Genomic DNA, 24,078 nt, shown 5'->3' on the forward strand with positions numbered 1-24,078 from the left:
ACTTTTAAAACTTTCATGCCAGTAAAGTCCCTGAATTGAACTGAATTGTTTTTTAAATTGAAGAAACGCTAAACAAACATCAGAAAAGTTGTATTACATTTAAAGTAGATTCTAAACCTTCTGAACTATCCATATTATTTTTGCTTGTAGGCTATACATTTTCTAAAAGATTATTGTTATCTATAAGGTGGCATAGACCAAAAATGAAGTGTAGGCCTACGTTTCCTTACCATTCCACAAAATAAATAAACACATTTTTGAATCAAATGATACAAATAATATACAGTATACGTGTGTGTGAGAGAGAGAGAGAGAGAGAGAGAGAGAGGAGAAGAGAGAGAGAAGAGAGAGAGAGAGGAGAGAGAGAGAGAGAAGAGAGAGAGAGAGAGAGAGAGAGAAGAGAGAGAGAACCAGTCTGAGGCTACAGAGACATCCAGGTGCCCTGCTGGAAATATGCCTCTTGGATTATTATTAATATTATGTTTAGTGTTTTCATCAGGACGGCTGTTCCTGCCCGGCAGCACAGAGGAGCTGCAGGACCATCAGGGGTCCTCGGAGCTGCAGGACCATCAGGGTGCACTCCACCCAGGGCCGGACTGGGACAATAAGTCAGGCCGGGAATTATACACCCAGCCAGGCCACTACCAGTTTTCTTTTGTGCAATTTTCCTGGATTTATTTGTCAATATTTACAGCGTTGCTGCCCATAGTGATAGCCCTAAACTTTAAATCTACTACCCCAGAATAAACATATGGACATAGGTCACTATTTAAAAAAAATTTCAAATCTATTTAGGAACCTATCCATGTGAACATATTTTAAGTGGAGGTGGACCTCAAATCTTCTAGGGGGGCCGGTAAGATTTTTTTTTTTAAATGTTGGACTTAAATGCATCAATCTGTCAGGCCCGGACTGGCCATCGGGAGGACCGGGAGGTTTCCCGATAGCCTGACCTGTTAAGTGGCCTGCTGGCCTGAGGATTTTTTGTTTTTTATGTATGTATTGTGAACACAACGCTGCGCAAATGTGGGTCTGACTTTGCCTCACAGAAGGTGACTGGCTGTCTATATGATGTGGCCTGACGACATGGCCACTTTCATACAGATCATACACGAATGCCCTCGATTGGTGGTGTCATTCAAGCTCGGGAGGGTGTGTATATGTGTGGCGCGAGCGAGCGAGAGAGAAAGCGCGCGCACCGGTTACGTGTATTGTTGTTAGCGCAGCTAGCTAGCACCAGATGCTAACGGATATCATGAGCTGTCAACAAGATGGAGGGAGAGTCCTCTGCTGTCAGACTGAGAGACTGATAACCTCAGCTCAGATGAGGTAAAGGACTTTGAGTGTTTAGATAGTTAACTTAGTCTAAGTTCTCTGTGGGTCTCAAACGGTTTGGACACCATTTATGTAAACACATATTTCCATTTGAAAGGGGAGTGATTAGTAAAATATGCATGAATAATAAAATAAAAATGTTAACTAGGTGAAAAAAGGTAATACACTTGTTGAGAGCTAAAACTAGTCTTTGCTGCTGCCTCAAAGAGGAGCAGGGGGGAGACGGGTGAGGCTGGTTCAGGAGCCCAGACACACTCACAACTATAAATGAACCAAAAACAAATGAATAAACAAGTTTCAATGTTTTTTCATATTGGATATGGTATGTTATTGGTTATGGCCATGTTCTTATGATTTTATGATTATTTAAATGTATACAGTTCTGTTTCATATGGGTGTAGTCTCTTTATTTCCCCCTCAAAATGCACCAGATTCAGGGCCGGACTGGGACAATAAGTCAGGCCGGGAATTATACACCCAGCCAGGCCACTACCAGTTTGTGTGCCATTTTGCTGGATTTATTTGTCAATTTTTACAGCGTTGCTGCCCGTAGTGATAGCCCTCTAAATCTACTACCCAAAAACATATGAACATGGGTTACTATTTTAAAAAATGTGCAAATCTATTTAGGAACCTATGTGAACATATTTTAAGTGGGGGTGGACCTCAAATCCTATAGGGGGGTCCGGGGGCATGCCCCCCGGTAAGATTTGTTTTTAAATGTTGGACTTAAATGCATCAATCTGGTGCATTTTGAGGGGGAAATAAAGAGACTACACCCATATGAAACATAACTGTATACATTTAAATAATCATAAAATCATAAAAACATGGCCATAACCAATAACATACCATATCCAATATGAAAAAACATTGAAACTTGTTTATTTATTTGTTTTTGGTTCATTTATAGTTGTGAGTGTGTATGTGCTCCTGAACCAGCCTCACCTGTCTCCCTCCTCTGCCCCTGCTCCTCTTTGAGGCAGAAGCAAAGACTAGTTTTAGCTCTCAACAAGTTTTAATAGTTTATCTTGCCTTTTTTCACCTAGTTAACATTTTTTTTTTTATTATTCATGCATATTTTACTAATCACTCCCCCCTCAAATGGAAATATGTGTTTACATAAATAGTTAACTTAGACTAAGTTAACTATCTAAACACTCAGAGAGTCCTTTACCTCACCTGAGCTGTAGTTATCAGTCTCTCAGTCTGACTGGAGAGGACTCTCCAACCACCTTGTTGTTGAAAAAGCTCCTGATATCCGTTAGCGCAGCTAGCACCAGATGCTAACAACAACAATACATGTAACCGGTGTGCGCGCTTTATCTCACTCGCTCGCGCCACACATACACTAACACACACCCTCCCGAGCTTGAATGAAACAAATGCCCCTTTCACACCAGCGCCTTTTCAGCTCCGGCTCGGAGCTAGAGCCTGAAAAGCGCTGGGTTTTCCAGTTCACACCGGAGCTGCGCCGGCTCTTAGCTCCGGAATCCGCTTCATTTCCAGCTCCAAAAAATTGTCGGTCCAGAGGCAAGAGCTTTGGAGCTAAGAGGTGACGTCGCTTACGTCTCTCTTACGTCGAGGCGTGCAGGAAACTAAACCCACCTCCCATGGGTCGACTGTTATGCCTGCCTACAAGCAGTAGTGCCTATAAACACACTTTATAAAGTCAGGCAACACTAACCAGGCTTCGTGTGATTCTGTTTATTTGTGCCTTACTTTGACCATCCGTTCACTGTTATCGATCATTGTGGAGAGAGGCAGACGTGTTGTTTTGTATTATTGCAGCTATCGGATGCAAGTAGTCAGTTTAGCTTCGGTTGCTATGCTAACATCACCCGTTTTATACCAGAGAAACTTTCATAACAGCGTTGTAATACCAAACAGTGTCAATTCAGACTGACACACATTCACTTAGGCTAAGGGGAGCTGGGGATATGCATCAGCTGCTTGTGTGAGTCGGACAGTGAATACTTTAGAGCGGCCGCTGCAGTGTGAGCTAACCGGGAGCTAACTGGAGAATAAACTCCTGTGGAAGAGCAGCCAGCACTGCAGCGGTCGGTAAATGCTGCAGAAACACATTAATAAACAATGAACCACGGCACTCTGGAGAAAAGTATAAGGTTGGAGAAGTCGTTATTCAATTTATTCTGGCTTCGTGTGATTAAAAGCAACACGATCATCGACCCGACGCAGTTGTTGTTGTTGTTGTTGTGAGCTGCCGTTGGGGGGCAAATCAGCGATGTAAACGGTGACGTCATGACGCAGCAAGGGCAGCTCTGGGGCGCCAGTGGGCGGTGTGCACAGAGCGGGAGCTGAAAAGGGAAACTGGAGCTGAACCAGAAAAGCTCCCGCTCGGAGCTAGAAACTGAAAAGCGCTGGTGTGAAAGCCGCAAAAGAGACCAATCAAGTTCATTAGTATGATCTGTATGAAAGTGGCCATGTCGGCAGGCCACATCATGTGTAGACAGCCAGTCACCCTCTGTGAGGCAGAGTCAGACCCACATTTGCGCAGCGTTGCGTTCACAATATATACATTAAAAAAAAATCCTCAGGCCAGCAGGCCACTTAACAGGCCAGGCCATCGGGAAACCTCCCGGTCCTCCCGATGGCCAGTCCGGGCCTGCATGTATATGTAAAGACATTTGGTCAAATGAAATGACACTGAGCAAGTGATAACAGTAACGCCAGCGTGGATGAAGCTGGTGCAGGTCTTTCTCCGTGCTGTCCCCTCAGAGGAAGTGGGAAAACGAGATAAGACTCTGGACCATGCTCTGGACGCCACGCTGTCTCAATGATCCACACTGTTAATATGAGAGGAAAATAAATGTTTTAGGAAATGAAAAATATGAAGTTAACAAATAAAACACAGCTCAGGGGCAGTCATGGCCTGTAGGTTTTCCTACAAAGTTAACTCAGCCTCCATTGATTTTCATATCAAATTAGCATGTTAATAAAATAAGCTATCATTGCTTATACTTGCATATCTAAACAGAATCATGAAAGCCTGTTGGTAGAGTCAGGCACACGAGTCAGTTTGAGTGTGTGCGCCGGTGTCTGAACGCTCACCCACTGCTAGCTATGTAGCTAACTGTTAGGCTACTTAGCTTGCATTGTTATGGATCTAAAGGTAGCAAAAGCTAACTTTCATAGCACAGCTTTACTTCTCACTTACCACAATAAAGAAACAGACCGTATAGTACAGCACAAACAACACAGATGATCAATACTTATATATATGTTCACTTGTAGTATTATAATAATTGAAATGCTGGTTCTTCTGCGGGTGTTCTATCCACGCTCAGGCAGCCAACGCACCGCAGCTGCCTGCACAATCGCTGGAGGACTGGGCTGTCACTCAAAAACTGAGTAGCCAATGGGGACGCACCCTTGAAAGTCCCGCCCACCTGGGAGGTTTGTGTCAGAATCTCAAACAAAAAATGAGGGAGCGCAAAAGAGAGAGCTGCAGCGAGAGCAAAAGTCTGATCATTGAGAAAGAAGAAACAAGAACTGCAAACAAAAACCTGTTAAAACAAAGAAAAAAGAATTATAGTTTACATGATTACACAAATGATTTGTTTGCAACTTATAGTTTTATTTTTGAAATTTATTTTATTTTGCTTGACTCAGTTTTTTTCTTCTTTTAAACTCATAGTTTTGTTTTATTCTGAGAAAGTGTTGCTTTATCTTTATGATACAAAACTAATCCCATAGAACTGTAGCCCGTAGCACTGGCGTAATAGATGTTCGCCTAGGGCGCCAGATCTGGGGAGGCCCTGCGCTGGCAGCTCTGGCCTCTGGGAGGGAAAAAACCATTTTTGACCGTTGGTGCTCATCCTAATTTTCGGCCTTGATGTAACGATATTCACAATTAAGTAAATGTAACACCCTTTTCACACCGGTTACACGTTTCATTTGTCCTGTATGATGGGCGCTGTAAGTGATGAAAATGACGGATGTTGGCTTATCTGGCACCAGCAGCTCGAGGGAGGGTGCACCGGTACCGGCGGTGTTGTTATTATAATCTGGTGCTAGCTGCTTTAACGGATATAAGAAGAAGATGTTTCTACAATAATGTGGAGGGAGAGTCCTCTCCAGTCAGACTGAGAGGCTGATAACTACAGCTCAGTGAGGTAAGGACTCTGAGTGTTTAGATAGTTCACTTTAGTCTAAGTTCAAACTGTTTGGTCACAATTTATGTAAACACATATTTCCAAGGCACTCCTTTATAATTATTGGGATAAACAGGTTTGAAATCATTCCAATGTATACTATAGGACAGTAACCAAAAATATCCTTTAAAACTGGAGATAAAAAAAAAAGCATAAATAAATAAATATTAAGGTAAATTAAGATATGAATGAACAATATAAATAAACAAGTTACATTAATTTGTTATTGGCTATGGTAGGTTATTGGGTATGTTCACATACTTATTTGATTACATCCGCTTGTCTAAGATGACAACAGAGACTTTCGACCCAAACCCAGCTGTTGGCTCTGACTCAACCAGAGAGAAAGTAGGCCTACATCATCAGCTACCATGTTTGACAGAAGAAGACAGTGAGGAGAACAGTCAGGAGGGAAGTGAGGACAGCTTGTAGGATTACTGGTCGTGCTAATGTTGTCTTGTGTTCACCTCTGCATGTGTGTTCTGTGTTCACCTCTGCGTGTGTGTTCTGTGTTCACCTCTGCATGTGTGTTCAGTGCCGTGTGTCTGGCAAATAAAGTCAAGACCCCCTCAAAAGTTACGGTTTATTTAATTTTAAGGATGAGCACCAAGCAACATCTCCAGGTGCTCCTTTGAGAACCAGGGCAAACAAGTTATGTGCACCCCTGGCTATGCTAACGATTAAAGGTAAATCCATGTGCGGCTGCATGTTAAAAAGCCCTCCGCTCTGTGTGCTCCTCTGCGGGGGTTCAGATGTATGTGTGCAACAAGGACCACTATGGATATCTACCAGTTCCCCTCCAACCAGAGCAGACGCTGGAGGAAGAGGAGGAGAGTTTCTCCCACACACTGACGGAGGCTCTCAGTAAGCACTTCCTCTGAAGATGCATTTATTGTATTTGACACGGATCATTTCAATTCTGAATGCTTCTATCTCTGCTCACTCTTTCCGTTCTTCTGTGTGAGCACATTTGGTTCTTTTTGCTCTCACCGTCCTGACACATGTCTCACTGGTCTGTTAGAGCCCTCCCCCTCTTATTTGAGTGTTTCACATCAGTTAGAAGTTGAACAGATCCATTGAAATTCCCTTTTAAGCAACAGGCGGTGCAGCAAAAGACACATTTACCATACTTCATGTGAAATGTGAATGTGTAACTTTACTTTCCAGTTTCCTTCACGGCATATTCACACTTTGCCCAAAGAGCAAGGGAAGATGGGATTTGATGAGGTACAGATATATTAACAACAGCAGATGTATCTTCCAGTTTAGATTCAACAGTGACTTTATTCTTATCCTCTGCTAGATCTTTCTGATCAACCTGAAGCGCCGCTCAGACCGGAGAGACAGGATGTTGACTTCTTTGTCCGGCCTCGGCATCAACGCTACACTGACGGAGGCCGTGGACGGCAAGTATTTATCACATTAAACTGCATGTATTATGTAGTGCTGGAAGAAGCATTCAGATACGTTAACAGCATAACAATGTAACAATAATCAATAATATGACTAAGCTTTAGGTACGATCAAAAGTTTCAAAAGTAAGAAGAATTGATCATATAAATGTATTACATTTACTCATGTATCTGTGTTATAGCTGGTATGAAGTAGCCTATTCATAATTGTAACTCAAGGCCCAATTACTTGCATCTTTTGATCATGTTCATGGTCAATAGGCAGAACTAGGCCAACTCTTGCAGGAACATGCATTAAGAGCCCTAGAGATGCTCACAAACACGGAAAGTTTGAACATTGACGTTTCCATTTTCCATGTTGCAACTATGATTTTTCTCTAAATCTGACAATTTATTTCTTGGTTGATCAATTCTAGTTTAGTTTGAAAAAAAAAAAATGTAGGTACATTTTTTATCTGCTAAGTAAGTAGTGAATATAGACTGAATAAATATAGTGGAGTGAGTAAACATATGAAGTAGCCTGAAAGGAATCTAATGTATAATTAATCCCCAACATGTTGTTCCTTTTACAGCAAAACAGGTGAAAAAAATACTTTGCCAAGAACAATTTTGGCACTTGAAAAAACCCTAACCCTTACCTAATTCGTAACTGTTTTAACAAGTACAAATAAAGTAACTTAAATCAATCATGGCCAACACTTTTTTTTAAATGCAATGAAAAAATAAGAAACTTCAAAAGATTATCTTTGCAAACCCTGTTTTACCTGAAGGGAAAACACTTTATATCAAATACAACATTTATCATCCAATTATTTTTTTCTCGCTGGCCTTTCAAGGCTTCCATAGATGGTGATTATGAGGAAATATGTGTCCATGTGTTCTCCACAGAGCCTTGAACTCCTCTCAGCTGCAGGCCATGGGTATCGACATGCTGCCCGGGTACAAAGACCCTTACTCAGAGCGTGTGCTGACCAGAGGGGAGATCGGCTGCTTCCTCAGCCACCACAACATCTGGAAACAGGTTCAGCCTCCATCTGTGAACCTCAGTGGGACATGCTGTGGGATGTGGATCAGAGTGTGACAGGAAGTAGAGTCCAGGCTGTCATGTGTCTCCCTCTAGGTGCAGCAGCAGGATCTGCAGCAGGTTCTGGTTCTGGAGGACGACGTGAGCTTTGAGCCCAGGTTCCACAGCAGGCTGGTGACGCTCATGGAAAATGTCCAGAGAGTGGGACTAGAATGGGACCTAATGTTAATCATGTAATCCTTTAATCCCTTTATAAGAGCCTGAGAAGTGTATGGATTTCCACTTTAAAATGTACAGTACTAGTAGTACTAGTTTCCTCGTATTTAATCTAGATATTTACAGTATTGACAGTTATTTGAAAATAAATCAGAAATGGTTATGGTCCAATATATAATGGCCAAAAATATTACATAAATGTTATTAACAATTTGTTTTCATTATTGAATCACTAAATGACAGTGACCAACGTTTCTTTGAGCATGTACACAGTAAAAGCTTATACTTATATATTATTTCAGCATACATGCAATGGAATAACATTTAATTTGTCACAATAACAACAATGAAGGATCAGAATTTAGTTTTCTTTCAGACCATTGTCAATTAAAATTAGATAGTTTGCTTAGTTTCACTACCTTGGCCTAACCTACCTGACATTCTGGAATGTCCCTTTGTATGTTTTATTGAAAGCACCTTGGATCTGTCACTTCTTCTCCTCTTCAGTTATGTGGGCCGTAAGCGCCTGCAGGTGAAGGAGCCGGAGCGCAGGGTGGAGGGAGTGGGAGACCTGGTGCACCCCGACTACTCCTACTGGACCCTGGGATACGTCCCGTCACTGAGCGGGGCCCGCAAGCTCCTGCAGGCGAGGCCCCTGAACAAAATGCTGCCTGTGGATGAGTTCCTGCCTATCATGTTCAACAAGCACCCCAAGTGAGTGTCACCCAGTGTACGCATTTTCAAATGATAATGCCTTCAGAACTAGGGATGAATGGAGTCTTCGGTGTGCGAAAAAAAGACAAGAAATCCGTAAAAAGGTGATCAAATAAATGTTGAAATATGAAGGGTAAAGGATAAAGGAATACAAACAAGTAGAAAAAACTAAGTAAAACAATAATTGTTTAAAGCATTTTCATATATTTTGTTATTTATTTTGTTCTAAATGTATATATCTGTGTATATAAAAATCATATAAAGTACCCTTTTGTTTACATATTTTTCATACTTGATTATTTTTCCTCTTCAATCAATCAATGTTTATTTATGTAGCCCAATATCACAAATGTTACATCTGTCTCAGTGGACTTCACAGTTTGTACAGAATATCAGTATGACAATACGACACCCTCTGTCCTTAGACCCTCACATCGTACAAGGAAACACTTCCAGAGAAAACCCGCAGTTTAAAGGGAAACATGGGAGAAACCTCAGGGAGAGCAACAGAGGAGGGATCCCTCTCCCAGGACAGACGTGCAATAGATGCCGTGTGTAAATAGAAAAGATAATACATTTACAACATAGGTAGTCCAAATGTTTGGAAATGCATGAGGATGTCAACAATCCTGTGGGAGCCATCAGGGAAGTAGTATGATGAGAGTCAGGCAGGACCACAGAGACAGGTTCAGCCACGACTCGAAGTCCAGGACTTAAATCCAGAATCAGAGGATCCAGGACACAGGATCCAGGACTCATGATCTAGTACTCCGGATCCAGGACACATGATTCAGGATCCAGGACACAGGACCACAGCAACAGGATCAGCCACGACTCAGGATCCCGGCGTAGATAGACACCAAAAAGAAATTTGGGGGAAGCTGGGTTATTCGGAACATTAGTACACGGGTACAGACAGAGAGAAGGAAGAAGTAAGGTGTCCCTCGACAGTCTAAGCCTATAGCAGCAAAACTAACGTGTCTACGTACATGCACTCCCTTAGGATAGGTTGAGGGAAAGGGGTAGCAAGTAAGAAGTAAGGAACAGAGGTGGAGAGGCACAACGTGTCTATGACCTGCAGGCGTGCAGAGAGAAAAAGGATAAACTCCATGTCTCCCTAGAAATCCTTCGTGCTTGCCTATCCGACTACCAGACGGCAGTCAAAGCAGCAAAAATAGAGCACATTCCAGATCCTGCTCCTTTTCTGTGCCCTGCTGTCCTCGACCACTTTGAGCCTGTATCCCTCTCTTCTCTCTCGGATGTAGTCAAGCACCTGCGGCCGACAAACTGCCCCTCAGACAGCATTATCTCTCGCCTTCTCAGAGATGTTTTCAAATCAGTTGGAGCAAGTATTTTATTACTCATAAACACCTCTCTTAGCTCAGGATGTGTCCCAGCTGCCTTCAAACATGCCGTGGTCCAGCCACTACTTACAGTAAAAAGAAAAATCTCGACCCCTCCATTCTCGCAAAAGCCCTGGAGCGAGTAGTCTATGTCCAGCTGCAATCGTTCTTAACCATGCATGACATCCATGAAAAGTTTCAGTCTGGCTTCAAACCCATGCACAGCACTGAAAGAGCCCTTTTAAGAGTTTTTAATGATCTGCTCCTAGCCGCCGACTCAGGTAGCCCAGCTGTCTCGGTGCTGTTAGACCTGACTGCTGCCTTTGACACTGTGGACCATAGCATCCTGTTGTCTCGGCTCGAACAGTCCACTGGCATCACAGGCTCTGCCCTTGCATGGTTCAGGTCCTATCTGCCAAAGCCCCTCTTAGCTGTGGGGTTCCCCAAGGCTCTATCCTAGGCCCCATCATCTTTTTACTGTACATACTGCCCCTAGGTTCAATTCTCACTAAACACAATATTCCCTTCCACTGCTACGCCGATGATGCCGATCTGCCTCTCAAAGCAAATGGCAAACACTCACTACAGCAGTTGATGGACTGCTTAACAGAGATCAAATCCTGGCTGTGCCAACATTTCCTTAACCTCAACGAGAGCAAGACTGAGGTAATCTTTTTTGGACCCCAACCTCTCCGGTTGATATTCTGCGCTCTCTCTATGAAAACATCCTCCCCTCTGTCCTGAACCTTGGAGTGACCTTCACTAGCACTTTTAAAATCGACAAGCAGGTCAGCACCGTAGTCAAATCCTGCTTTTTTAAAATGAGACTATTGGCCAAAACCAAGTCGTATTCATCTTTTAAAGACCTAGAAAGGGTTATTAACGCCTTTGTTACCTCGAGACTGGATTACTGCAACGCTCTGTATGTGGGTATGGACCAGGCCTCAATTACACGCCTGCAGCTAGTGCAGAACGCAGCTACACGTCTTCTGACTGGCCACAAAAAGCGGGACCACATCACCCCAATTCTGGCCTCACTGCACTGGCTTCCAATTAGGTTCCGAATTGATTTTAAAATCCTTTTATTTGTTTAAAATCCCTAAATGGGCTGGCTCCTGCCTATATAGCCAAACTCCTCCATCGCTACACCCCAGCCAGAGCTTTAAGGTCTGCTGACCAGCTGCTGCTGATAGTGCCCAAGACCAGGCTCAAAACCAGAGGGCACCGAGCCTTCGCAGCAGCTGGCCCTAGGATCTGGAACACTCTGCCCCTCCATGTGAGGTCGGCCCGGACCCTAGGGGTTTTTAAATCAACACTAAAGACACGCTTTTTCTCTCTGGCCTTCTAGTCAGAGCGGAGCACGACACCTGACTCTTCCCTGTGTTTTTGTTTTTTATATTTCTGTTATCAATTATTGTCTTTTATTGTGATTGTAGTAATGTGTTTTTATTACATGTACAGCACTTTGGCTCGACCACAAATCGCTTTTAAATGTGCTATATAAATATGCTATATAAATAGAACTTGATTTGATTTACGTACATGTACTCCCTTAGGATAGGATGAGGGAAAAGAGTAGGAACTAAGATGTATGCGCCACATCTATACCATGAGCGCATTGCTCCTAAAAAGTTTTTTTGGCACTGACACCAATCATCAGTTGTGCGTCGACTCGGCAGGGATCAAGGCACGTGTATGCCTCTCCCTGCTTCCACCGTCTACACACACAACCAAATTACATCTATACCATGAGCGCATTGCTCCTAAAAAGTGTTTCTGGCACTGACACCAGTCAACAGTTGTGCGTCGACTCGGCAGGGATCAAGGCACGTATATACCTCTCCCTGCTTCCACCGTCTACACACACAACCAAATTACATACCATCAGTAAGGAAAAAGAGTAAGAACTGAGATGTATAGGTGAAGAGGCACAACGTGTCTACGTCAATGCACTCGTATTAGATTATTTTATCAACTATAAGCTTTATAAAAAAGGAAGGTCTTAAGCGTACTCTTAAAAAACGGATAGGGTGTCTGCTGCCCGAACACAAACTGGAAGCTGATTTCAAAAAAGTGGAGCTTAATAAGAAAAGGCTCTGGCTCCCATTGTACCTTTAGAGACTCTAGGAACAACCAACAACCCTACATTATTGGAACGCAATGCCCTAGTTGGACAGTAGGGTATAATGAGTTCTTTAAGGTAAGATGGCGCCTGCCCATTAAGGGCTTTGTAGACGAGAAGAAGAATTTTAAATTCTATCCTGTGTTCTTTAGGGAGCCAGTGTAAGGCAGCCAGAACAGGAGTAATGTGGTCCCTTTTCCTAACTCTGGTTAGTACACGAGCCGCAGCATTTTGAATCAGCTGAAGCGACTTGACTGACTTCTTGGTACTCCCTGATAATAAAGAGTTACAATAATCCAGCCTTGAAGTAACAAATACATGGACTAATTTCTCTGCATCGTTTTAAGGCAAGATATGCCTAATGTTGGCAATGTTGCGTAGATGGAAGTAGGCGGTCCTTGAGATTAATTTTATGTGGGCGTCAAAAGATAAATGCTGATCAAATATAACACCAAGATTCCTTATAGTCTCACTGGAGGCCAAATTAATGCCATCCATAGTTAATATATCTTTAGATAATGTGTTTCGTAGATTCTAAATATAGTTGAGTATCATCCACATAACAATGGAAATGTACATGTATATTCCTTATAATATTGCCTAACGGAAGCATATATAATGTGAACAAAATATGTCCGAGCAGTGAGCCCTGTGGCACTCCATGGCTCACTTTGGTTTGCATGGAAGATTCATCGTTGACACACACAAACTGAGAGCGTTCAGATAGATAGGACCTAAACCGGCCTAAAGCAGTTCCCTGTATGCCAACTAAGTGCTCTAGTCTTTGCAATAGGATATCATGGTCGATAGTATCAAATGCAGCACTGAGATCGAGCAAAACAAGAATAGAGACAAGTTCCTTGTCTGAGGATATTAGAATGTCATTTGTGACTTTAACCAGAGCTGTCTCTGTACTATGATGTGTTCTAAAGCCAGACTGAAAATCTTCAAATAAATCATTGTTTTTTAAGTAATCACACAACTGTTTTGCGACCGCTTTCTCAAGAATATTTGAGAGGAACGGAAGATTAGAAATAGGTCTATAATTGGCTAAAACCTCTGGATCGAGGTTGTGCTTTTTAAGAAGCGGGTTTATCACTGCTACTTTGAATGATTGTGGAACATAGCCTGATAATAAAGACATATTCATAATATTTAATAAAGAAGTGCTAATTAATGGAAAAACTTCCTTCAACAGCTTAGTTGGAATTGGGTCTAAGGTACACGTTGATGGTTTAGATAGAAGAAAGAATCATTGAATTCAATTGTTCAAGGTTTATGGCTGAAAAGCATTCTAATTTACTATCTAGTGTAATATTAGAACTTACGTTTCCGGGAGCTGTTGATAACACTATACTGGTCAAAGGCAAGAGGTCATTAATTTTGTTTCTAATAGTAACCATTTTATCATTAAAAAAGCACATAAAATCATTACTACTGAGTGCTATGGCAATAGAAGGCTCAGTGGAGCTGTGGCTCTCTGTCAGCCTGGCTACAGTGCTCAAAAGAAATCTTGCATTATTCTTATTCTCATCTATTAATGAAGAGTAGTAGGCTGCTCTCGCTTTACGCAGTGCTTTCTTATATTCATTGAGAGTAATATGCCAAATTAAACGAGATTCTTCAAGTTTAGTGGAACGCCATATCCTTTCAAGTTGTCTCGACACTTGCTTTATTTTGCGGGTTTCGGCATTATGCCATGGAGCTAGTCTGTTGTTTTATTTTCGTCTTTTTCAAAGGAGCAACAGTCTAATTTTATTCGCATGGCACTAATAGCACTATCAACAACATGATCAATTTGGGGTGGTGTACATTTTGTATAAGTTTCCTCCCTTACATGCTCTTGATTTTGTATTTATTCTTTTCCCTATTGCTTTTGTTTGTTAGGGAATAGATATACCGTGATACGGAAAAGCACAAACAGTGGGTAGATTATTCTAAGGAATAGACACATTTGGATTGTTTTTCTTATATGAGAAAATGTATATTTTCTTTATACTTCCACTTTTTTTTCAATTATTTATTCCTTTTACTTTCACCAATGTTTTCCTTTCAATGGCACTCCTAGGACTCCGTAGTTAGAGTTTTTTGTATTCAGCTAAAGCAATGTTGTCCCCTCCCTGCCCTTTCAGAGACGAGTACCTGCAGTATTACGAGCCGAGGGACCTGAGAGCGTTCTCAGTGGAGCCCCTGCTGCTGTTCCCCACACACTACACGGGAGCACCGGGGTACTTCAGCGACACTGAGACCTCCAGCATCTGGGACGATGAGGCTGTGCGGACAGACTGGGACAGAGACAGAACCAAACGTGGGCGGGAGCAGGACACTCAGGACGGAGCATTTCCTCCTGCGGCCCCCCACTCAGCTCGGGGGGCCACGCCTCCTCTCTCTGCCAGTGGAAACAGAGATGAACTCTGAGGGGGACTGAGGTCCAACACCCTGGTCAGTATATCATCCTCAGAGGGGGCACCAGGTAGAAACCAGGCAACAAGATATATTCCTTCACCTTTTCTGTGCAATGTAACATTTCTGTAAAACAAAACAGATTTCTGCGTTCATTTGAGAAAACGTATTGATAAATAGAAATAGTTAAGGTATAAAAACTACATTTGAGTACAAATATATTCTCTTAGACCCACCCTAATCATCTAAGCTGATATTAATCTTCAGTGGTAGATATTCTAACAAACTCCGAATTAAATGAGCACAAACCAGATAAGAAGCTGTAAGTTTGGAACCTTTAAGGGAATGTGTGCCCACATGAGGGCCAAAAGGGGGTCCAGCCCTAATATAATGGGGGCACTACCTCTTGGCTTCCCTAGAATTGAGCTTAGCACTTCGGGATTTGACTTCAAATATGAAGTGCGTTACAAATGAAACCCATTATTATTATTATCTTGAAAATATTTCTTGTTTAAATGGGATACGTTTGTATGATATTTAAAAAAACAAAACATTGACTTATAAACCTAATAATCGTCTAGATTTGTGAATTAACTATAAATATGTGGTAATGAAGACAAAGGTTACATGAAGAAAATAAAATAGTTTAGTTTGCATTGATAACAAAAATAATATTTTGTTGTAACATAGAAAGGATCTTTATAAACTTGAGATCATGGTGGTAGGAATACAGAAATATAATATGAACCTCAATAATAAGGCTAGGACTTTAATGAAAATAATACAGCCAATGTTGCCACTTGGACACCCACATTAAATGTAAAACACTCAAATACAATTTCTGTCCAAATGTTACAGCCGACAGTTATTCTTTAATAAATAAATATGCTTTTAGTCCAACCGTACAGACAAAAACAGACAAGACAGCATTCAACTTAAGGATTTTTATTCTTAAAAAAGCACTGGTATTTTCATGTCAAGCAAACAATGGAACCACTTAATATTAGTTTTGTTCCATATCACAAAATGTGTTATGAAAAGAATAATTAAACCACACAAATTATACATTTTCTTTTTTTTGGAATAAATTAATCAGCATAATAAAAGAAAAAAAAACATGCTTGTACTTAGGTGTTGCACAGGACATATTGAAGGTCCAATGCTCAAAATTGAAGACACCTGAGAATATAAATATCAAAACAGCTTGTTTCAGCAATTATTTAGTTCCACAGTTCCCCCTTAACTAAAGCTTTGATAAGAGGATTATTAAAAAATTACATTTATGTAAAAATTAGGCATCAATTTAAAAAAAAACATCCATTTCTGTACAATGTGCATATCTGAATTAGTGTGGTGACGAGGAATTTGTCGTTCTACGCAAAAATTCAACCCAAAACGCTCATCTGTCATCAAGCCACATTCAGCGATATGAACATATAGATTTGGACCGCGCTCTTTTAATTAAATTCTGCATTGAAGTCAACATGTATTTTTCTTTACTTACTAAACACCCCTTTAAGACTTTTTTCCCTAGACAACCAGGGGCTGGATGTATCCCAGAGATTCATTTTTGCTACTGTCCATTAACAACAGAAATTGAGGCAGGAAAAAGGAAATTCTGCTGCACAGGTAGTAGTGATGTTGCATATAAAGACATAAGTACGGTGGCCGACAGGTGCAAATGCTGCATTAGGATAAACGTGCCTCATTTTCAAATATAACACTAATATGCCAAAACATATGCAAATGAAGAAAAACATCTTCTCCTACATAAAACATGGGCAGGGTTCACTTGCTGCAAGAAGCTCAAAACACAAAGAAAGCAGGGACACAAAAAAGTGCTTGATGACGTTTGGCGATATTTCAAGTTGCCAACCATCACACTCGCTGAGTTAGTCAAATGTAAAAATATTTTGTAAGCATGCTAGCTAGCTTGCAGCGGATCTGCAATCATATCGGAAGGAATCATGCGATCACATTGTTAAAATAGGCCAATACAACTTGAATTTAAAAAGGTACGTTTCCAGTGACCAACTGCATAATGCCTGACCGACAACAAGAGCTGTGGTCCACCAGTGTGCATCACTATTTAGTGTTCCCATTTCTGTTATGTTTTAACTTCCTGCAGCATTTAGTTTCAAGCGCTTTTAGTAAATATTTTCTAAATGCTGTACGTGCCGTCAAGTTTTTGAAGGGGTTTCTTCATTTGCATGTGTTTTGGCACTTTTGTGTTTTTTAGTTTGCATGGTTTTAGGAACTGTTGGCCACCATAGGTAAGGACATAGGGTACATAGCAGACCATCTAGCTGATGAAACTTCTGAAATCCAAGGCTTTAAAAGGAATTTCTGAAAGACAAGATGGATGGATTTTGTAAAGAAAAAGAGAATCTGTGAGGTATGTATGTGGTATATAGCTTTGTAAGAAGACGCTCCCATCTGTGAGGGGCGATGGAAGCTCATATTTCCATTTTGAAGGCGTTAAAAAACGAGTATATGGTGTGTTCCTTTGTTAAAACAGTCCGTATGTTTGTGGTTACTGCCAGCAGCAACCAAAAACTATCAACAGATCAAACCTCTAGAGGAGGAATGTGTACGAAATGTTCCCATGAGATCAACAGTGAGATGGTTTGACGCGTGCACGCGGAAGACAGATCAGGAAGCACAAATGAAGGGTGTGAGATATAGAAAGAAAAAAAATCCACAACAAGAGATGGCCATGATGACTAAAGCAAACATTACAAAAGAACAAAAAACTAAATAGAAACCACTTCTTGCATCACGTTTTTTTTCTAAAGACCCTGGACAAAAAGGCAGTTTTACAAACTATTGGTTATCAACACATGAGCATGGTCCCACAGTGCTTGCTTGTAGAAGCATAGCAACAGTGCAAGCCATGACACAATTCAGCCCAAATACACCTGTAAGAAAAAAGTGCCATATTGCATAACGAGTATCTGTGATGAGGGCATACATATACCTGTACAATGATTCGACTGTAAACATGGTGCAAAGTAGTTATGACATAGTTTAAGGCTTTAAGTGTTGTTCACTGAGATCAAAAGGAATATGTCCATGAGCTGGACAGACAGTGTGAAAACAAAAATAAAAGATTCACCCTCTTTACTCAGACCTGGATATTGTGTGTACTCTGATAGATTTGATTATTTGATGGCTTGCTCATGAATGTTATTATTCCTGAAACACAAGTATTGTTGACTTCCTTTTTTGGCATATAAGAATATTTAGGTGCTGGTTCACTTAAATTCACTGAACAGTTTTTTTTTTTTTATCACATTGGACATTTTGACTTGTGAAAAACAGGTGTAACGAATAACATTGTGGAATGGCTGCATCCCGTTAACAGAGGTTGGCTGGTTCAAAGACACACCAATATGGAATAGAGCCACCATTTGCTTATACTGAGCTACTTCTACCAAGAAGGTTTTCAAATCAGTTGGTCTGTCAGCGGGAATGAGGACAAACTAGTAGCCGAGTTTCATTGAACGCGGTGGAAGGGTGTCGCTAGAATAGGCCAAAAACCCATTACATGTTTTGGGGGCTGATCCAAAAGTTATGTTTTAGAATCATTAACAATTTGAGATTGAGAAACGCTCGTTTCCACCGTACAACGTAAAGCTTAACACAACTAATTCAACAAGAAAAGTGTCAGACTCAACACATGGTACTCCCAAGAAGCATGTGAATGCACCATTGGCCTTGGCAGAGGTCACCCCGACTGCCACTCTTGATTATATTGGTTGCCCCTGTGCTTTTATTTGTTTTGACAAGTCAAAATGAATGTAAATCAATAAAGGTCAAATGGTATAGTGTGGCGCTGGAGTGAGTCCAACTCCCGGAAATGAATTAGCATATTACCAATTGTTCTTCTCTCGTCTCGAAGCCAATGTTTTTTTGAAGCTGTATTTGGTTAGATGCCTGAAATAAATTCTATGGTTATCACAAAGTTAAAATATGTCAGTAAATACCCCACTGGTGAATGACCATAGCTTGTTTGTGTCATGTAAACAGCAGTTGCTAACAAGTGGTGTAATGAGACTACTCAATGTCATCACGCTGAACATTAGCTGCCTAGCTTAGCGGCGGTGATGCATTGTCATGTATTGGCTTAACGTTAGCTTTTTACTTCTGGCGATTACATTTACGTGTAATATGTGGAGATAATCCTGCTGAACAAAATGTGTAAGTATCATAAACATGTGTTGGCCAGAGATCTCATTTTCTGCAATATTTTGAAAACCAATAGGAAAATCCCATTGCCTTTTCACTTCCGGGTTGGCCTACAAAAATACACCTCTGCACCACTCGATAGTTGTGACCTGGCACACCTGGACCTGAACGTGTTCTGGCTCCACACCCCTGACACTTTTATATCATCCTGATATCGATGCATACACACTTTTTCTGAGTTCTGCCGCTAACAAAAATGTAAATAAAAAACACATACACACCAACACTCACAGGCAATGCCATCCTATCAAGAGTATACCGTTACCCCTAATATAAGGACTACAATTCTTCACATGTATTAATTCTGCTGCTAGTAGCATTACCATTTATCTACATTAAAAGCTTAAAGCTTATATACATTTGCATCAGTATAGGACATAATACTACAGTGTATTACGTGTCAGCATTTCATGTGTGATAACTGATCTAGAGTCAAGGATGGTGTGCAAACAGCTCCTCTAGTGAACTTTAATCCACGTTCTGGGAAAAATCAATATTTGATCTATAGTTAAATTGGATATAAAGAAGGCATTACAGAATGGCCTCAATGATGGTTACCGATGCAATAAAAAGTAAGGAATGTGTCACCACTAACACTTTTATATGGAATCAGCAAAGCTAAAAATAAAAAGCTTTTAGTCAATGCCTCGCTACCTAACATCACAATCTTGTGCTACTCATGGTAAATAAATGGTACTGAAAGCACAACAACAATCTAGAAATTAACCACAAGTAAAACAGGAGTTTTGGCAGATCTTTTTTGAGAAAATGTGAAAAATCCCTGCATTTGTGTACGTGTTTGAAAAACAAGATTATTGATAGGGTTGGGTTTATTTTCTCGATTTTAAATCTGCTTAATGTTCCCGTTCTCATCGAATCCTGAGTTAGGAAAATAAACAAACAATATGTCTCTTTTCATAATCTCTGCCTTAAACATGTTATGAATGACAAATTATTTAGTGATGGTTTTTGGTTAAAAAGCAGAAAAGCTGTGCCATTTTAAACGTTTTTTAATTAGCTTTCTGAGAAATTAAAGCCTAATTAATTATACTAGGCAATGTGAGCAGGACTGCATTATGGCTTTTTTTTTAAAGATGTTTTGCATCAATGTGATGAAGTTCTTTGATCTGCCCTGTAATACTTTTGAGTAGAATAGCCCAAAACATCCCCATCTGGTCTTTTAACGCTAACAATATGTCATTCAAGTTCACAATACATGACATGAAAAAGCATGTTCCCTTGCATGTTGTTTTATGTCCATGCAGAGATTAGAGGTCACTGCATCGTGACTGTCTTTAGTGAAGTCGTTTTGAAAGCTAGCCCAAAATGTAAACAAACTTTCAGGAGACGATAAGTGGAATCAAAAAGCACATTTCTTACAAAAACCCATTTCTTAAAGATTCTGAGCGTTTCTCGGTACCCAACCCTAGTTACATTAGGGGATAGTGGTCACCTGACTCGTTTGTAGACAGAGGGATGAAGCTGCTCCCCCTCACTTTCAAGTTCTGTGTATGTGTGTATGTTTTTGAGTACAACACAAAAATGCTTGGAGGACTGATTGTAGCTGGTTAACTTGAAACCGCCCGACCTTCTGTGCTCCTGTAGAACGCACCCCCACAACCCAAACCACCCTAATGGTACGCGGCCGGGTTGGGAGAGGGGGATGCGCCCTTGTTGCGTCCCAACATGGAGGGCTGGAAGTAAGGGTGGCGGCGGGCGTGCTTGATCAGGTGGTCACTGCGCATGAAGCGCTTATCGCAGAGGGGGCACAGGAAGCGCTTCTCCCCGGTGTGGGTGCGGGTGTGGCGGGCGAGCTCGTCGGAGCGGGCAAACTTCTTCTCGCAGTCGGGCCAGGTGCAGGGGAAGGGCCGCTCACCTGCAGCAAGGAGAGAGAGGACCATTTAACACCATACCACATCTGTCACGCTGCGTTCACATGACACGCGGTAAAAGCCACCGTGGACCGCTCTTAATTGTCACCAAACTTTGAGCTTGTTTACAGCATGACCTTTTGCAGTGCAACCAATCAGATGATCACTGAATTAAGTGACGCAACTTAGCAGGGGACGTAACCATAGAAACAAATCTTTTCACCGCAAGGCTCTGAATGCAGCTTAGGTCTACAGCATGCCGTTTTTTGATGATTAAAATATGTTACCAACACAAGACTATATATCGATTAACTTTGTTATCTATAAAATGTCGATCAATGCCCCACGCCCAAATTGACCGCCTCAAATGTCTTGTTTTGTCAACAACTCAAAAGATATTTAGTATACTGTCAAAGAGTAGTATATAAACGAGCAAATGTTGTTGTTTCAAAAGCTGAATTTAGAGAATTTGTTTATCACTCAAATAGATTTGATCAATGTCTGCAGTATTTGACTATTGTTTTTTTTGTTAACCACTCATCAGTTAATCGTTGCAACTCCAAGCACAACTCACCAGTTCTGCATTGCATTGGTTAAATAGCAAATATGTCATTTTTTCTATTATTGTTTAATTTGCACATGGTAACCGATGAATTGTCAATCAAATGTCTTAAAGTTAGTGAAAATGCACTTTGATGTCTTGAAAAATCGGACTGAAAAAAACACAGAATACAAATAAAGGCTGTTTGGTATTTTGCTAAAGGTAACAGATGTTCGGCCCCTTTTTGTTATTTCAACATACCTTAAAAAAAGGGCATTTTGACAAATTGATCTTATGCTGTGTGCAAGCAGTTGACAGTACAAAGAAAATAGAATAGGTTTGCAATAGATTTTTCATCAATCCATAAATTAATAAATAGAATATTGGTAGAAAATGAAGTAGTTACTGAGCTACTGCTGTACTTATTTTCTATATCTCTGTATTGATTGTTCGGTGCATAACATAGTGAAAAATGTTGATCCCAGTTTCTAAAAGTCTTGTGTGGTTGGTTCTAATCCCAAAGATATTCACTGTAACATGATGTAAAACAGAGAAAGATCTCAACATAGTTAAATATGTGACCAAACATATCTGGGCTTTTAGATGGTCCAGATTAGTGTTCCTAAGCTACTACTAGCCTTAATCTCCTGCAGGCAACACTAGCAACACCGGGATAAACGAGTGGGATGCTCGGAGCCATTTTCAAGATCACAAAGCCTGGCCACGTTGTTGTTGCAGAACTCTTTGTAGGCGTTCCCACCGCAGTTTCTTTCAGCCGTTTCCTGTCCTTAATCCGTGTGCGCCTGCTCAGTGACCCTGAACACACCGATTCCCCTCATTTTGTGAAAAATCACAGGCACGTTAATAACTCTGTATTAGGGATCAGATTTCATTCTGGCTGCTGGATCTATTTCCAACTAAACATAGCTTTGTATATCATGTTAATACACCGCGAGAAATTACCAAATGCATTGCAGAGAGGCGCAACTACACACACAGTGTTCTCCCTCACCAGAAAGACATAATAATGTGTTTAATCAGGCACATCCATTATCGGAGGCACATCCATTATCGGACGCACCCCTTGCAGCTTTTCTAAGAATGCTTTATCAACAACTTCTCCGAGAGTAAAATCTATTTGAGTAATCAGCAGACGTGAGGAAGACAAGGTGATGCAAACAGTAACAAGTTAGCAGCCCAAACACCATAACGTGCTGCTGCCATCAACAGGAGAGGCCATGTCCGACTATGAAATCTCTACACTCGACGTTAAGGTTTCGTCTTACGTTAATTTCATATGCAAATGCAGTCGAGAGGAAGACCTTCGTCACCGGTTTTAACGTCCAGCCCAGTTCTTTTGTTAGTTTACTTCTTTGTCAGTCTCTGAGGGGAGTTTTCTGACTTTCCCTCTTTGTTTGGCCACGTTATTGTACCAAGTCAGGGAACACATTTACCACCGCAGAGCTACTATTAGCTAATCCGATATGGGGCACTTCCCCTGGTTAAAACACTATGGGAGTACATGTCACCGCCAAAGCAGAAGTTATGGACACACTTTATTTCCAGCTGTACACAACATGAAGTGCTGATACTACAAACTGTTGTTGTCCTCTTACCTGTGTGTGTCCGGATGTGTGCCTTCAGGTGGGAGGATTTCCCGTAAACTCTGTCGCATCCTTCAAAGGTGCACTGGTGTCGCTTCACCGGGGACCGCGGGGCCCCCACGCCTACTCCCCCCCTCAGCTGCTGTCCGGGCACCGGGGTGGCGGAGGGGGTCATGGTAGGGGTGGTCGGGTCCGACAACGTGGTGTAGCCGCTCTCCCCTCCACACGAGGAGTTACTGCTCTCAGAGTAGGCCGACATGGGGCGGAACTTGACGTGCAGGTCGGTGAGGATCCCGGCCACCGCCATCATGTTGGCCCCCTCTAGCCTCAGAGTCTCCCGCACTTCCCTGTCCTCGTTCGAAACGTCGGGCTCCCCGGGGAGCAGGCCCACGGTGGTCGGCTGGCTGGCGGGGGCGACCGGGGTGGGTCTGTGCAAGACAGGACCGCTGGATATCGATACCAGACACTCGGCAGCGAAATAATCAGACGAAGCAGTCAACGACATTGTTATCTGCCTCGTTGTGTTGGCTTTATCTAGAAAAAAGTAACGAAACGAATCCTCCAGGAGGGGCTAACGGTAGTCTGAGCCTGACCTCGTTTTCATCAAACTCGACGAACCAACCGTTTCCAGCCGAGCCCTGTAACCGCCATACAGTGTGTCAGTGTTCTGAAAATGGCTTATTTAACTAAAGAAGAGGCACAATTGAGAATAATAATGTGCTAAAACCTTGCCAATAATTCAAGCCAAACACTCGTGCCCCTCACCGTTGACGGTTCATTGTGTCTGAGCCTCCGAGAAGCCGGTCAAACCTACGCCCCCTAGATGCGTTTACGGCCTATCGGATAAATGGATTCTAGGGGTGTTCTAGGTTAACAATCTCTAAAAATGCCGCCCTTTTTGTTTTATTTTGTCACTTTAACTACTTCAGTATCGTATCTATAATTGAAACACTGTATTTATACATAAACTTCATATAGCAAATCACAAAGGGCAATATTTAATACAAACTATGAATATAGTATCTAGGTATGTTATGTTTTATAAAAAACCACAAAGTCCCAAGCATAAT

At 41.5% G+C, this 24,078-nt stretch overlaps 2 protein-coding genes across 2 annotated transcripts; one reads left to right on the top strand and one right to left on the bottom strand.

The window, feature by feature from the left end:
- The first annotated feature begins 5,798 nt into the window (after positions 1 to 5,798).
- LOC117462158 (procollagen galactosyltransferase 2-like) lies at positions 5,799 to 14,759 on the top strand. Its single transcript, XM_071206383.1, has 8 exons — positions 5,799 to 5,925; positions 6,228 to 6,387; positions 6,677 to 6,737; positions 6,814 to 6,920; positions 7,811 to 7,943; positions 8,043 to 8,170; positions 8,670 to 8,876; positions 14,474 to 14,759. The coding sequence occupies exons 1-8, from the start codon at positions 5,799 to 5,801 to the stop codon at positions 14,757 to 14,759; spliced, it is 1,209 nt and encodes a 402-aa protein (XP_071062484.1).
- A 914-nt stretch (positions 14,760 to 15,673) lies between these two features.
- On the bottom strand, positions 15,674 to 23,779 carry LOC117462390 (Krueppel-like factor 9). Its single transcript, XM_034104605.1, has 2 exons — positions 23,021 to 23,779; positions 15,674 to 20,868 (listed from the first exon to the last, which is right to left on the bottom strand). The coding sequence occupies exons 1-2, from the start codon at positions 23,511 to 23,513 to the stop codon at positions 20,624 to 20,626; spliced, it is 738 nt and encodes a 245-aa protein (XP_033960496.1). The 5' UTR covers positions 23,514 to 23,779; the 3' UTR covers positions 15,674 to 20,623.
- Positions 23,780 to 24,078: the final 299 nt, after the last annotated feature.

The sequence above is a fragment of the Pseudochaenichthys georgianus genome, chromosome 17 (assembly GCF_902827115.2).
Source record: "Pseudochaenichthys georgianus chromosome 17, fPseGeo1.2, whole genome shotgun sequence".
In the NCBI taxonomy this organism is placed as follows: domain Eukaryota; kingdom Metazoa; phylum Chordata; class Actinopteri; order Perciformes; family Channichthyidae; genus Pseudochaenichthys; species Pseudochaenichthys georgianus.